The 14,247-nt window shown below is 55.7% G+C and overlaps 5 protein-coding genes across 5 annotated transcripts in view; 2 read left to right on the top strand and 3 right to left on the bottom strand.

The window, feature by feature from the left end:
• Window positions 1–1,072, bottom strand: part of CC84DRAFT_1165816 (uncharacterized protein) — a 2,498-nt gene extending 1,426 nt beyond the window's left edge. The window contains exon 1 of the mRNA XM_018178801.1: window positions 185–1,072. Within this exon, the coding sequence (XP_018033966.1) occupies window positions 185–941 (757 nt within the window). The 5' untranslated portion in view covers window positions 942–1,072. The remainder of the gene's footprint in view (window positions 1–184) is intronic.
• Window positions 1,073–1,697: 625 nt separating this feature from the next.
• CC84DRAFT_860398 (uncharacterized protein) lies at window positions 1,698–3,158 on the bottom strand. Its single transcript, XM_018187663.1, has 3 exons — window positions 2,816–3,158; window positions 2,643–2,763; window positions 1,698–2,584 (listed from the first exon to the last, which is right to left on the bottom strand). Exons 1-3 carry the CDS (start codon window positions 3,063–3,065, stop codon window positions 2,032–2,034), a joined length of 924 nt encoding a protein of 307 aa, XP_018033965.1. The 5' UTR covers window positions 3,066–3,158; the 3' UTR covers window positions 1,698–2,031.
• A 700-nt stretch (window positions 3,159–3,858) lies between these two features.
• CC84DRAFT_1149145 (NAD-dependent deacetylase sirtuin-2) lies at window positions 3,859–5,415 on the top strand (the record flags this gene model as incomplete). The annotated part of the gene is made up of 2 exons (XM_018176660.1): window positions 3,859–4,194; window positions 4,250–5,415. The coding sequence occupies 2 exons, from the start codon at window positions 3,859–3,861 to the stop codon at window positions 5,309–5,311; spliced, it is 1,398 nt and encodes a 465-aa protein (XP_018033964.1). The 3' UTR covers window positions 5,312–5,415.
• A 409-nt stretch (window positions 5,416–5,824) lies between these two features.
• Window positions 5,825–7,464, top strand: CC84DRAFT_1260727 (FAD/NAD(P)-binding domain-containing protein). Its single transcript, XM_018185006.1, has 2 exons — window positions 5,825–6,243; window positions 6,334–7,464. The coding sequence occupies exons 1-2, from the start codon at window positions 5,984–5,986 to the stop codon at window positions 7,367–7,369; spliced, it is 1,296 nt and encodes a 431-aa protein (XP_018033963.1). The 5' UTR covers window positions 5,825–5,983; the 3' UTR covers window positions 7,370–7,464.
• Window positions 7,465–11,133: 3,669 nt separating this feature from the next.
• CC84DRAFT_860350 (uncharacterized protein) lies at window positions 11,134–13,588 on the bottom strand. The gene is made up of 4 exons (XM_018187662.1): window positions 13,100–13,588; window positions 12,090–13,045; window positions 11,489–12,037; window positions 11,134–11,444 (listed from the first exon to the last, which is right to left on the bottom strand). Exons 1-4 carry the CDS (start codon window positions 13,487–13,489, stop codon window positions 11,216–11,218), a joined length of 2,124 nt encoding a protein of 707 aa, XP_018033962.1. The 5' UTR covers window positions 13,490–13,588; the 3' UTR covers window positions 11,134–11,215.
• Between the last annotated feature and the right edge of the window lie 659 nt (window positions 13,589–14,247).

The following is a 14,247-nucleotide window of genomic DNA, read 5'->3' as shown; positions in this document are numbered from 1 at the left end:
GTTGTATCCTCAGATTCGTCGGTTGTATCCTCAGATTCGTCGGTTGTATCCTCAGTTTCGTCGGTTGTATCTTCAGTTTCGTCGGTTGTATCTTCAGTTTCGTCGGTTGTATCTTCAGTTTCGTCGGTTGTATCCTCAGTTTCGTCGCCTGTATCCTCGGTTTCGCCAGTCTCGGTCTCATCACCTTCCTCAGTGTCTTCACCCTCCTCTTCAGTTGGCTCCTCAGTCTCTTCGTCTCCAGCTCCACCAGTAGCCTCAGCCTCGTCACCGCCAGCAGTAGGAGTGGGCTCGATGCCGTACTTGGTGCGGAAGTACTCAGGGTTGTAGGTACCAATGTTGATAGGCTGACGCCTGAAAAGGCCACCAAGGCCGGGAATCTTCTCAAGAAGGCCGGTGGCCTCGCCGGAAATTGCCGTAGGGATCGCAGTGGGCAGCGCGGCGGCAATAGACGAGATGGGAAGATTAGACGCAATGGCGGCCACGTCCGACACAGCCGGAACCTCGCTGGGAAGCGCAGGGGTGCCAATGTGCAGAGGGAGCTTGTCGGTGAGCTGACCGATCTCGTACAGAGCGCCGTCTACGGCGGCAGACCCTCCCCAGACGTTCTTGTCAGAGATGCACTGGCCGATGATGGCGGTGAGGACGCGGTGGCAGACCTCGGAGGAGATCTTGGTAACAGCGTCGGGGAGCGTGACTTGGAAGTGCACTGGGTCGGCATCAAGACCGAGCAGCTGGGCAATGCCGTCTGCATCGGGGATGAAGTTCTCTGGGTGGTCACAGACTTGGTCGACGGTGCTCTTGATGATGGTGTCCATGGCAGAAGTCATCTCCTTGCCGAGGCCGGGGATAGGAATGGATTCACTCGCACAGCGAATGTCATCAGAGGCTGCAGCGAGCCCCAGAAGGGCCGCGAACATAAATGTTGTCTGAGGGGCTTTCATATTGGAGAATGATAGAATGGTTAAAGCTAAAGGAGCACGAAGCGTGCAATGCGGAACGTCAATTGAACAAAAGAATGTGTAAGACCAAACCGGTCAAATGAGTGACAGAGAAAAGAATGAATGAAGAAAGCCAAGCTTCTGGAGAGGATACGAACGCGTCCAGTCCCATATATGTAGGTTGGAAATGGAGGGCGAGGCCTCGATCCTGGCTGATGGCTGGCCTGTTTCGGAGTAGTGCTTCGCCCTCCGGAGAGTGAGATGGGGCCCTACGGAGAAGCTTCGATGTTTCAAACACTACGGCTATCAGCGAGCGACATGCTCCATTGTTTGCGACGGGCGCATGAGGTAATGAGGATTCATTGCCCCACTGTGTATGCAGACTCCGGTCGCACGTCGCACTGTCGGTGTGGTCACCGGGCATAACTGTTCTCGAGATTGTCAGCGGAAACCACAACGGTTATGAAATTCAAGCAGCAAGCATCATCGCAAGTATCGATTAATCCTCGCCAGATAGTATTTCCATATCAAAGCATCTTGCTAGAGCTGCACGACGCTGGAGGTGTGTTGTAATGGAGATTGGACGGTGAGGCGCAGCCACTCAGCTACGCCCCACCCAGGAGCAACGGAGATCACAAGAACGCCGTGGCCAGATTGGGTTAATGCCGCTCTCAAACGCGAAGGCGCGATGATTCCTTTCTGGTGGTATCGTGCGATTTTTACCAAACGGTGTGTATTCCAACCTGCCAACGCGTTCTGGACTCGTTCTGGAAACGATTTTCCATCATTTCCTGACACTACAGCGGCCTAGTGTTCCATTGTCCTATGTCGAATGTATTGATTGATCTGAGCGTGCTTTGCAAAGTCAGCCCATCGTGACGCAAGTCGTAAACATGTGCAACTACATATCTGCGTTGGCATAGTCCGTCCTAGTACAACTCGCTCGGTCAGAGCTTTCGACGAAAAGCACGATCCGAGACCGAATATATATTAATGTAAGCTGAGTACCGTAGCCGGTTCTCTTGTGTGCTTATTCTCGCTTTGCTGCCGTACTGATCGATCAAGATTGAGAGAGCATTAACAATTCATGTGTCTACGGTGGCATCTCGTGGACCGGCTCCCTCGTTTGACTGTATATTTCTTTCGGCGGATCACCCGGCGCGGCCTCTACTACATTGCTTCGTCCCGCGTCGAGCTCTCTTGGCGCTGGGACCTCGTGCAAGCTTTCTGAGTGTTTCTTCCTCCGCCTGAGAAACAACCACCCTATCATCAGAGCGACCAGGGCGAGGATAGCCACCCCGACACCGATTCCCGCTTTGGTGCCAGTCGACAAACCCCCTGCAGCGGGTGGTGATGTCGGCGGTGATGCCGTGCTAGTAGACGTATTGGACCCCGTCTGAGATGTTGATGTCTCTTGCGCAGCCGCTGCCAATACTGCTTCGTCGGTTTTCTGCCACATTACCACCACGCCATCTCCGTATACAATTGAAGGATTGGCAGGTGCAGCGTGAGTCTTCGTCGATACCGGCACATCCCAATCACCAGGTCCCTTCATCGTGGGGAAAATATAAGTGACCACCTGGTCTTGCGAGAAGGCGGATGAGCATTTGTGGCCATGGCCGGCTGGACTGACAGATGTATAACCTCTGAGAGATGATCAACCTTCAAGTTCCATTAAGCTTTGATTTGACTGCGTTCGCTTACGATGGACAACAAAGAGCTACGGAAGTGCCCTGGCCTATGGATATATCTTCAGTAAAGCCTGGCAACGTTCTCGCATACGTCCGGACTTGATTCCATCCTTTCGGGCATATCGCAGGACTATCTGTGGCGGAAGTAAGTCGATTGGATGAGAGATGACCGAGGGGAAGGCGGACAATAGTACAAACCCCAATGTGCACTCTGAAGGTTCTCTGGTTTGATTGTTCCCCTGGGGAAACACGAAGGGTCAAAGTAATTGTCTTGGCCTTGATGCGCAAAATAAAAAGTCGCCTGCTTAGGAGCCAGCGTAGGCGTCGCGAGGCATGATGTCGGGTAGTCGAAAAGCGTCGTTATGGGTCCACGATTGCGAGGAGCATACTCGGAAGAGGCGGTAAACAGAGGCCTCGTGGACGACGCTTTCGACATTACTCGCTCATCCAAAAACTGTGCGGGAGGTACGACGAAAAGGAAGAGGACGAAACCATGGCTTTGGAGGGAGTGCAAACATGTTTATGGTGAAACGATGGGGGGCCACAAGGATGCGCGGCTGAGAGGCATGTTGCGTCGATGGTAGGCGGAGCTATTTTATGAAGTCGGCGACAAGGCTGATGTTATGTTACCCTCCCAGGGTCAGGAGGCTCAAACAGCCACTCAAACGCCAGGACTGGTCTGGTCTGCTTATTGCACTTCCTCTTGCACCCGTCTTGCGTTGCCCACGACCCTTGAACTCGGGCTTGGCCTGCAGCGCAGTGGAGGCCTGGAATTCCTGATGAACGAACGAGTCTCGAGAGAAGGTCATCCATTCGCTAACTGTACAAATTCAATGGCTCGGCCTCTCGAGATGGCTGGGTGTGCGCCGTGGTGAGCAACTGTCGTCACAGCTTCCCTGATGCACCGCGCATTGAATGGTTTCGGGTCGTCTTGACTGCAATCGATGGTCGTGTAGCAAGTGGGATCTTATGTGGACGTGCGCAGTGGGGATAGCGCGCACGGTCAGACTTCTGAATGAGTATCACAGCCTGGGTTATGCTAGGCTGAAGTCTTGAGACTCTGGTAAAGCCTCGCCGCTAATTTGGTCCATGTTGATGCAAGACGTGGTCCAGTCCGGCTGCATGTGTAAGATTCGTGGTGGGAGGCGGCTGGCTTGGCGTGACGCAAGAGGTCGTCCCGCACTAGTTTTTGGGGTGTCGCAGCGTGTAGCGCGGAGGGGCGTACGGGCATGCCACGAATTTGTCTGCACTCAATCGCAACAGTCACACGTCTTTTCGTACGCCCTCTCCGCGCAACCACCCGCCCGCGATCCACCATAGGTCGCAAACACAAATCCCACCGCGGGCAGCCGCAGGACAAGAGCTGGCGCAACGAAGAGAAGGGCCGCAATAAGAACAAGAACAAGAACAAGAACAGAGGCAAGGTTGGGAGGCACGCCAGGATGGGTCAGGACGAGTCGCGCATGGTGGACGAGAAGACGCCCCCGCAAAAGCTGAAGAGCCGCACGCTCGAGGCAGTCGCCGATTACATCAAAGATGGGAGAGCCCGGCGCATCGTGGTCATGGTAGGCGCATCGCGGCGCATGCACCCGTTTGGTCAAGACACTGACTGGCGTGTAGACAGGCGCAGGCATAAGCACATCTGCAGGCATACCAGATTTCCGCTCTCCGGATACCGGCCTCTACGCAAACCTCGCGCGCCTCAACCTCCCCTACGCCGAAGCTGTCTTCGACATTGGCTACTTCCGCGACAATCCTCTGCCCTTCTATACCCTCGCCCAAGAGCTGTACCCAGGCAACTACCGCCCGACCATCACCCATTCCTTCATAAACTTGCTGCACCAGAAAGGCCTACTGCTCAAGCTGTTTACCCAGAACATCGACTGTCTGGAACGCGAGGCGGGCGTGCCAGGCGACAAGATCGTGGAGGCACATGGCAGCTTTGCGCGGCAGAGCTGCATTGAGTGCAAGGTGCCCTACCCCGAGGACCTGATGAAGAAGGCTATCAAGGAGAAATCCGTCCCAAAGTGCACCCGCGACACATGCGATGGCCTGGTAAAGCCTGAGATTGTCTTCTTTGGCGAGCAGCTGCCCGCCGACTTCTTCGAGAACCGCTCACTGCCAGGCGATGCCGACCTGTGCATAGTCATGGGCACCAGCTTGAGCGTCCAGCCTTTCGCATCTCTACCCATGATGTGCGGCGACGGCACTCCGAGGGTCTTGATAAATTCAGAGCAAGTCGGAGAGATGGGATCAAGAGCAGACGACGTGCTTCTGCTGCAGGACTGCGATACTGGCGTGCGGAAGCTGGCTGAAGCATGCGGTTGGCTTGAAGACCTGGAAGAGTTGTGGGAGCAGACAGCACCGTGGGCACGAGCAGGCCAGCCGAAGCCGGCGCAAGCAGACGAGCCAGAGAAAAGCCTCGACGAGCAGCTGCAGGACGAGGTCGACAAGCTCACCAAGGAGATTGAAAAGAACCTCCAGCTCACGCAGGATCAGCACACATGGCTGGAGAACCATGTGGACAACAAATTCGCCAGAGTGCAGGACGATGAAGCTGGCAAAGGTCCGACCGCGCCTCTCTCCACAACACCATCAGATACGAAAGTGGATAGTAGCGACTCAAGCAGCGGTGGACTGCGTCACGTCTTTCCCTGGCTGGGCAAGAAGTCTTCGCTTTGAGATATTGTAGATGGTAGATCTGGCGTTACGGCTGTACAAATCGTGCGACACCTTCAGTCCACGAGTAGCTATGATACCACGTTTTTGACGACATATGTAGGATTGCAATGCTGCATTTTTTGCTTATACATCAATGCACGCAGGCGCAGGACAGTAAGCCCCTTTCTAGCGTGGTCCATACATCATGTGTGTGAGCTTCAATAGGTATGAGCGGCCATGGAATCATATCTTTAGGCGACCGCGTCCATCTTGCGACTGCCCCCATTTTGCTAGCGTTGATGTCTCCTTCCGTAGGCAGCTGGAGTCCAAATCATACGACCGCGTACCCTACGACTCATTCTCATCTCAAAGAGCGTCAAATGTGCCCATTCCATCAGTCCACCGACGCCCCCGAACCACCAATCGCGTCGTCACCCCCAGCGCGTACAACCATGGTGTTGCGGGGTTGTCGGAGGAGATGACGACTCCAAAAACGGAGATGTCGGGCCAGCCGCGACGGAGCCACCTCAACACCACGCAGGTCCGTCATAGCTGATTACGATAAGAAGGCCAAGCAGACTGTTTTGGAAATTCTGGCAGCACAGTCTATTTCTCTGCGAGCAACTTCATACAGCCTGAATTTTCACAACCACGATTGCTCCGCATCGCTCTTTCCAAAAGAAGCCCTTCGACATGCCGCTTAAGATTCTCATTATCGGCGCCGGCGTGGCTGGGCCCGCTCTCGCGTTTCTCCTCCAGCGCGCCGATCCCCTCCATCATATTACCGTCATTGAGCGTGCGCCTGCACTTCGCGCAACCGGTCTTCAACTCGACTTCAAAGCCCAGGGCACCCCCATTGTGCGCAAGATGGGGCTTCTCGAAGCCATGCGCGCACACCGCGTCGATGAGACCGGTGCGGAGGTCATCGGTGCCAAGGGCGAGAGTCTGGCAAGGTATGGAGGATCCCGAGGATGTGTATGTCTCATAAGCACAGGCATACACCATCCTATCTTGACTCACACTGACTTGTACCCGCACCTCAGGTTTGGCATCAGGGGCGACAGCGGTACCGAAGGCTTGCAGAGTGGGGGCTTTACGAATGATCTGGAGATTATGAGGGGGGACATGGTGAAGGTGATTGTTGATGCTTCCGTCGCGGATCGGAAGAAGCTTGAAGAGAGTGGAGTACGAGGAGGAGGCTTGAGGTACGTCTTTGGGATGAATGTGAAGGGTTTCGTGCAGAGAGAAGCAGAAGGTGTGGATGTGACGTTCCAAGATGGAAGGGAGGAGAACTTCGATCTCGTCGTAGGCGCTGATGGGCAGAACTCTCGGACTCGGAAGATGGCGTTTGGGGACGAAATAAGTCGCGAGGCATTCAAGGAGCTGGGATCGCAAGTCGCATATTTCACTGTCCCGCGTACAGAGAGCGACAGCACGCTCGCGCGGATATTCTTCGCGGCTAGAAGTCGCGCGATCCTGCTGCGGAACGGCGGACGACCGCAGACGCAGGTTTACCTTTTCAGCCAGGCCAACATGGAGAAGACGAAAGCGTCGTATGGGAAGTCGGTGGCAGAGCAGAAGGCTGTGTGGAAGGAGACATTCACAGGTGCGGGCTGGCAAACGGAGCGCTTCCTCGAGGGCATGCAGACTGCAGACGACTTCTACGCGCACCAGCTTGCCCAAGTCAAGTTACCGGCGCTCTACAAAGGGCGTATCGTCTTGGTTGGGGACGCTGGTTACTGCCCCAGCGTCATGACCGGGAAAGGGACCACGTCCGCCTTCATCGGTGCGTATGTCCTTGCTGGCGAGCTAGCGAGACAGAAATCCAATTTGGACGCTGCACTCAAGTCATACAACGAGATCATGAAGGAGCCAGTCGATCGGGCGCAGGTTATCAGTGGGAATGTGTCTCTCCCATCCTCGTCGCTAGCCGTGTGGTTCATTCGTAACGGACTGTGGGCAGCGTCTTCGCTAAGGATCGACAAGTTGCTCATGAGATTGATGCCGCAGCAGACAGACGAGAAGGAGCTTAGGGCGTGGCCGTTGCCCGAGTATCCAGAGCTCAACTTGGCGGAGTGATGACGGGTTGCTTGGAGAATGTGCAATTGTCGTTTCACTTCTGTATTTGAGATGGATTTAGGCGGTGGGCGACGTTGAATAGACTGGTACATGTCATCCCCACTCATCTTTCCGAAGTAACGAGTCTCTGTCAAAGTGAGTTGCGCTCCGTGTCAAAGTTGCCGAGATGGTGGACTTCAGTCGCGGTGCAACTTTTCCAGTGAAAAGTTCCAAAGCTCCTATAGTATATATGGTAGGCAGGACTCCATGTTTTGCCCATCGCGGAGCTAGAATACACGACAACTAGCATACTGAATGTACACGGGGTGGCGTGCTATAACAGCCGTCAAAGCTGATGTATCCGAACAGGTCAACTTGAGTGGATTGCACGCAACGTGGTGAGCCCGGGGATCACCTCATTTGCCTGTACAGCTAATGATAATCATGCGTTGGCCAGCTAGTGAGTCCACCTTGATGAAAGGCGACGAAGACTTCTGAACGAATGAGCTTGAAAGTCAAAGAACACTACACTGACTCTCTTGTACCCCCAGTTCGATCACGCAAACCCTTGACCAAGGCTCAGATCTCAGTGAATAGGCAGCACCCTGTACTCGTCTCGTGGACGGCAGCTCCGAAGCAACACCAACCCGGCGCGTGGTCACCGTTGGAACACGGTCACGCTGCTGTTCATCGGCTTCCTGTCTGCACAGTGGGCCTGCGCTCTGCGCGCGTCCGCATGATCCAACGCACCCCAAACCCACCGCACTCCCCACGATCACCACTCAGCCCTGCACCGAACATCGTCCATGCCACTCCCCTCGAGCAACTGCCCCTTTGAGTTAGCCGTCCCCCTGCAGCACACGCCCCCTATGCAAGCTTGAAGCGCAACATGACGCCTCAGTTCGTCACCCCTACTATATCCCGATATGAGCATGTCATCATCACGCCGATACGATTGGCAACTCGGGCCCCGAGGGTATATTGCAGAGAATATATCTCAGTGCTGGGGATGCGGTGGGTACGAGTACGGGGGCATGCAGGTACGTGCGAATGCAGCAAGGACGGGACCTGGGAGTTGGATTGGGCCGCAGTGAGTCCCCACGGGGAGTGCTGGATTGGGCTAAGCTGCTGGCGACGTCCGCGGGTGGAGAGGAATCTGGAGACTAGAAGGACGCTGGTAGCGGGGGATGCGATGGTAGGACAGTGAAGGCGGGCCGGGCCTTGGAGCGTACCCGGGTTGTGTTGTGGCGAGCCGGCGGTAGAGTCGAGAGAGCACTAGAAGGTCTCACGATGCCTGGCTGGTTGCAGCTTGAGTGGTGATAACTGCAATTTCCATCAGAAGATACCGCCGAAGGTATACTTCTCGTCTCAAGTCGATCCCCGGACAGGAAGCAGCATACTAAACTTTACGACGGGTCCGTCGTCACAGGTACGAAGCAAGTCAGTACTTCGATAGGTCGACCATTCTAGCCAGCTACTTCCGCGCCAACACCGAGATGAAAGTACCTCCAGCACACGTATGTCGCGGTACCCCAGACGCATATCGAAGCCCCCTCGCCTTCCGGCTATATCAGAAGTGCCTGCTATAACATCTCGGCAGACACATCCCCAGTCCCTGCACCTGCATATTTCTAGAAGCACACACTGAAGAACGAACTGCCAGCAGATCCACCTCAATCTACACAGCGGCACATGACTCGCCTTCAGCACGCTCCTAGCGGTACCTACATGGCGAGGCAATATCGCGACGGTGTATACATGCCTGATGCAGCCCGCGCTCCGCTCTAGCTGCACCAGCTACACACTCGTCGAGGACGCACCGCTCGCGATGATGGCATTCTGACCTGAGCTGTGAGGCGGCTTCTGTTCTGTCTCCCCACGCGTCGCGCATGCCGAGCATGGGCGGAGGCAGGCGGGATTGGTTTCGCTACCAAATCCCAGGACGTATTATCCGGGTACGCAATAGCTGCCAATGCTGGATCACGCGCGCGAGGGGAGGATGGATGTACGTCCCACTCTCATCGTGCACAGCGCGCCTTCAGCGTCTCACCGATGCCACCATCAAGCAAGCCTACCACGGCAACACGCACGAGATGCTCGCTCACTAGCATTTCTGCGTTCGGAGCTCAGCTCAGCTCAGCTCAGGGCGCGCGCTCCGGCAGCTGCCGCGCAACGTGGACGCGAAGAAGCAGAGCGCAGTCGCAGGATGCTGAGGCTTTCCACTAGCTCCATCGTCGTATCCTGGGAGATGGGCGATTGTGGCTGGCCGGTGCAAGGCGCGCACAGGTTGGCGGAAAAACTGTGCGAACGGACGCAGGAGCTACGGCTGCACGCTCGCGAACATGCAGGTCAGCACACATCACAAACGCAAACGCAACGCAACGCGGCGCATCAGCAGAAAGCCTCCTCATTTTCTTCCGATCACGCTCCCCGCGCCGTGCAGATCCTGGGGGACGCGGTGCAGGGCAAGTGCCTTCAGTGGGAGAGGCCGGCAGCGGAGGGGCCGGGGTGCGCGCTGATAAGATCCTATGTTCACTCATCGCGCGAACGCGAACGCGAGAGGGCGGTTCGTGGTGAGGTTGGAAATGAGGGCGCGTGTGTGGGTGAGGACGTTGTTGATGCTGCAGGGCGCCCGAACGTGCAGTTCACGCGAGGCGTGCCAGCTGCGAGTCTTGATTGGCCCGCCCGGGGGCTCTCGAGACCTGCTACAAGTGACACCCATCATGTTGACCGCAGAGCGCAGCTGCTTTGCTTGCACCGTAGCACGGTTTCCTCTCGACCGTGTCCAGCGCAATGGCACGACTCCGTTGTACATACCACCACCCAGCATCACATCACATCGCCCTCCTCCAACTCCCCTCAACCCCAGCACAATCCTGCACTTCGGCCCAACGGCACCCCAACTCTCCGCCCAAACCTTCACGCACCTGCTCCCCAGCCCAGCACAGCGCTAACACGCACTCCTGCACGCCCGCCGCTTCTCTCAATCTTCCAGAAGCCGCCCGCAGGATGCGATTTATCCTGTAGCCGGGATGCAGCTGCGCGAGCTGCGCTGCCACTGGACGCTGCGGGGTGCAGCCTGGGGTCGTGCGCACCCTTGATCCCTGCGGGGCTGGCTGGCGAGCGCGGGGTCCTGGGGCGTGGGCTAGGAAGAGAAGGGCAGATGCAAAGAAGGTTCTTTAATATAGAGGTATATGAAGGAGTGGGGAGGTACGGGGGCGTGGGAGATGATACCTCGGCGGTACATTGGGATGAGTACCTTCGATGGGAGGATAACAGTTGTCTTGTGAATCAGTACGAAGGCTTACATTGCCATGCAGATCTGAGTCCAAAGGGTACTTGCGGTATGAGTTTTGATTGAGTATAAGCTACACTTGGTGGACGATGGTACTCGTGAATACGATGCAAATGTCATCAGATCTCACCGGTACCTCCCCGCCATGTACCCGGCACCCCGGTCTGTTTCTGCCCTCGTGATGGCGCGTGTCAGCCCATGCATCCCTCTTGACAGGTACCTGACCGGGAGATGAGTCTCCAGGCCTTCTGGAAGCTCTAGTGATCTTCTCCCAGGACGCCTGCAGCAACCCTTGCACTGAGCTGCACGTCGCCCAAGGTTTCGTGACACGCATCCCATCTCCACCGCGGAGATTTCTTCCTTTCTGGTTTCGAGTGCAGATAGCTACGGTCGGTACGTGCTCGCGCATACCGTTCGTGCGTCCGAGAGTCGCTTGTTGGGGTACAAGGGTACACTGTCATGCTCTTGTGACGGCCGCGGATTGCGATGGCATACTGAGATCATCGATTCCAGGGGTGATGGCTAGAACGGCTTGCTGTACCGATGATACCGCTGTCCTGGGAAGTCTTCTTTCATCCGTCAAACTTGAGTCCAGCTGTTCGTAGCCACATTTGCCGCTTGCCTTCGGCGTCTCGTATGAGCTCGGCCGAGAGCCGGAGGCTGGGGGCAAGGTGCGAGAGTCGCTCCATTTCGTGAATGACGTTGTTTATGATATCGTCCATGGTCGTCGGCGGTGGGAGAAGCGCGGAGAGAGATGGGCACATCGTGGCGCCCATAACGAGCAGAGTCTGCGAGATAATGCTGATTTGATTAGCTGGGATCTGAGGATGGGCATTATGACTTACGATAGTGCCCCTTGGTAGAGATAGGGGACGTGGCCGGCGTGATGGGACGTGATATATTCAAGCTGGCGAATGCAAGCCTCCAAGCACCTGTGGCAATTCTCCTGCACTCCCTGGTCTAGAGCCAAGGTCTCGTCCTGCAGTACCAATAGAATGTACGGTCGGAAGATGATGGTGCGGCAAGCGAAGTATCGCAGTCTCAGGACTGTTTGTACTGGGTTTTGGAGCGGTACCCTATCGAGTGGGAACTGCATGGCTGGTGGAAGGCCCGCATACCACTGGTTCAGCTGGTAGTCCAACTCGAGGACGAGAGGATCTAGTTGCGCGATAGCTGCCGCAGGTGGTGACTTCTGGTAATTTGAGGTTCTCTGGTAGAGCATGTGGCTCACTCGGTTGAGCAGTCTCCGCAAAGCGATTTCCGCAAGGAAGTACCAAAGCTCGTCTCTACCAACCGGTTCGGTCCCGATATCTTCAAATCCCGTGGGGAGGGTGAATGAGTCTTCGAAATGCTCGAGCCCTGAATGCGGAAGATCTAACTCGGCCAGCAAGTCACTGAGAACAGATGATCAGTAAATCCCCAAACACGAACATTCTGCAAACTCACCTCTCGATCATAAGCGCGTTCCAGTACACTCTTTTGCTCAACTCTTCCTCTCCAGGCGAGACCCTCCCAGGGGCACTCAGAAGCAGCTGCAATTTCATGCTTGCACCGGTCAAGACATTCCATGCTTCCACTGGGCGGACCAGATACACAAGATACGCAGCTGCCAGGATCTGACACTGTGCAGCAAGCATGTTATTCCGTGTTATGATGCTTGGTAGCAGAGCCCATGCTGCAGCAAAGTATGCAAGTCCCGGTGGGTCTTTGTCTACTGGTTGCTGCGAGATGCTTCCCATGCTGCCTGCATGACCAAGTGCCAGGACTAGGAGTACAATGCAGCTCTCCGCACCGTCTCTGAACCCGTGCGACAACGCAGTTTGATAGTAGCTTGTCCAAGTGTACGGGTTCAGACATGCGTAGAAAACATTCACCCGCTCAAAGAAGGCTTGAACGTAGGTGCCGGTGTTGGAAAGATCGACTCCAAGCGAGGTGCCAAGGCACAAGGGTTCACGGCTCATTTCCAGCTGAAGAAGGATCTTGGGATCGTACGGCCGAGAAACGAGGTCTCTGATCATAGGCGATTGTAGCAAGTTCAGTGCTGCTGTTGTGTGCGTCTTTGGCATCGTGGAGATGTTCGAAGCTGTGCTGCTCCAGGTACCGATCCCGTTGATCGATTGCACCAGGCCCATTGCAGCCATATTCCCGGAGGATCGCGCGAGAAAATCGTCACTGGTGGAATTGCTCGCTGCTGGAGAGTGGGTGCCCAAAGTGTACCCATTTGCAAGATTCGTCTGGAGCAGGCCTTCGATCCGGTTGAGGTGCTCCAGTATCAGCTTGTCGCCGGCATCTAATTTGATCCCGGGCTCGCGGTAGATGCATTCTGCGTTCAGCTCGCTACAAAGCCTGCACTTGGGCCGAGTGCCATCACAACGTGACTTCCTCGACCGGCATATTTCGCACTGCTTGAAAATCAGTCTCACCCCAAAAAGCGCGCGGTTGTTTGGTTGTATTACCGCGATGGTAGCTCGCCGGCGCGGGTAATCTATGGTGTCTGTACTAGGGCGTTTCTTCGTTGTAGAGCGTGGTTCAATGCCATTACTGGTGGGCGGAGCGCCGTTGGCTGGATTTGGCGTGGCCTCGGTTGACATTTCGCGATCGGTTCCAGACGATTGAGACATATTGCGGGGCCGTGATTTGAACGGACCGCCCAGCACGCTGCTGGCAGGGCTGAAGGCGGTGGGGGAGTCGAGGAGATGAGGGGATTTCAGTGCCGATTTCAGAAGAAAGTTGCTGGAGTCCGGTAAAGTGGAAAGATTAAGGCAGAAGGAGTCCCTTGGGAACGCGCCATTGGTCGTAACCGCTGACACGGGACTGCCTTCTGGAGACGGCGTATGTAGACTCATGATTGGTGGAGAGTGCAGCAGCGGTCAGGGAAACCGCACGTTCGATCGCGCGTCCTGCGGGTGCAGCCACAATAGTCGATAGACCTTAAGAACGTATTCGGCATAGGCAGCAAACCAAGGCTAAGTACTCAGCAGGAGTAAGAGTGAAAACGTTGGGTGGCGGTTAGAGAGTAGGTGTGACAAGAATGAGAAGCATATATCAATGTTGCCTGCTCGCCCAAAGTCTTTTAGTCTCTATCCCAACCCAGAGCGAGATGAACACCGCGGCTGCGGGGGTAGCTTGGGGTCTCCACACCTCACTCTGGGCAATCAAACTGGCGTCCGCGGTGCATACCGGGGCCCCATGGTGGTGACCAACAAAGCGAGCTAAGTCCATGACTCCATGCCGACCTCGTCTACTTGATTTAGATTACGCTAGACCGATTAAGCGACCACGCGAGAAGTGCGCCGTTGGAGGCCACAGCCACACGAGAAGGACTGTGTCACTGACCGATTGCAGGACCGCCCGCAGGAAGCGGGACAAGATGACTTAATCATGCGGTGGTGTGAGGTGCATGAGCGAAGAACCTGTTCCCGACCGCAAATCTGGTAAACTAGCGCGGCCTGTATATAGGCTAATCTGCTAGGATACACCCACTGAGCCTTACAAGTCGTAAGCGACTTCTGGCCGACCAAGGATCATGGCTCGATCATCGAATCGGCCTGCACAAAACATGCCTGTTTCTCATAGTGTCAGCCGCCAGCGGCAGTGGTGCAAC

This window comes from Paraphaeosphaeria sporulosa (genome assembly GCF_001642045.1).
Source record: "Paraphaeosphaeria sporulosa strain AP3s5-JAC2a unplaced genomic scaffold CC84scaffold_7, whole genome shotgun sequence".
In the NCBI taxonomy this organism is placed as follows: domain Eukaryota; kingdom Fungi; phylum Ascomycota; class Dothideomycetes; order Pleosporales; family Didymosphaeriaceae; genus Paraphaeosphaeria; species Paraphaeosphaeria sporulosa.
Note: the sequence above shows the minus strand (reverse complement) of the source record. Positions and strands in the feature narration are given on the sequence as shown.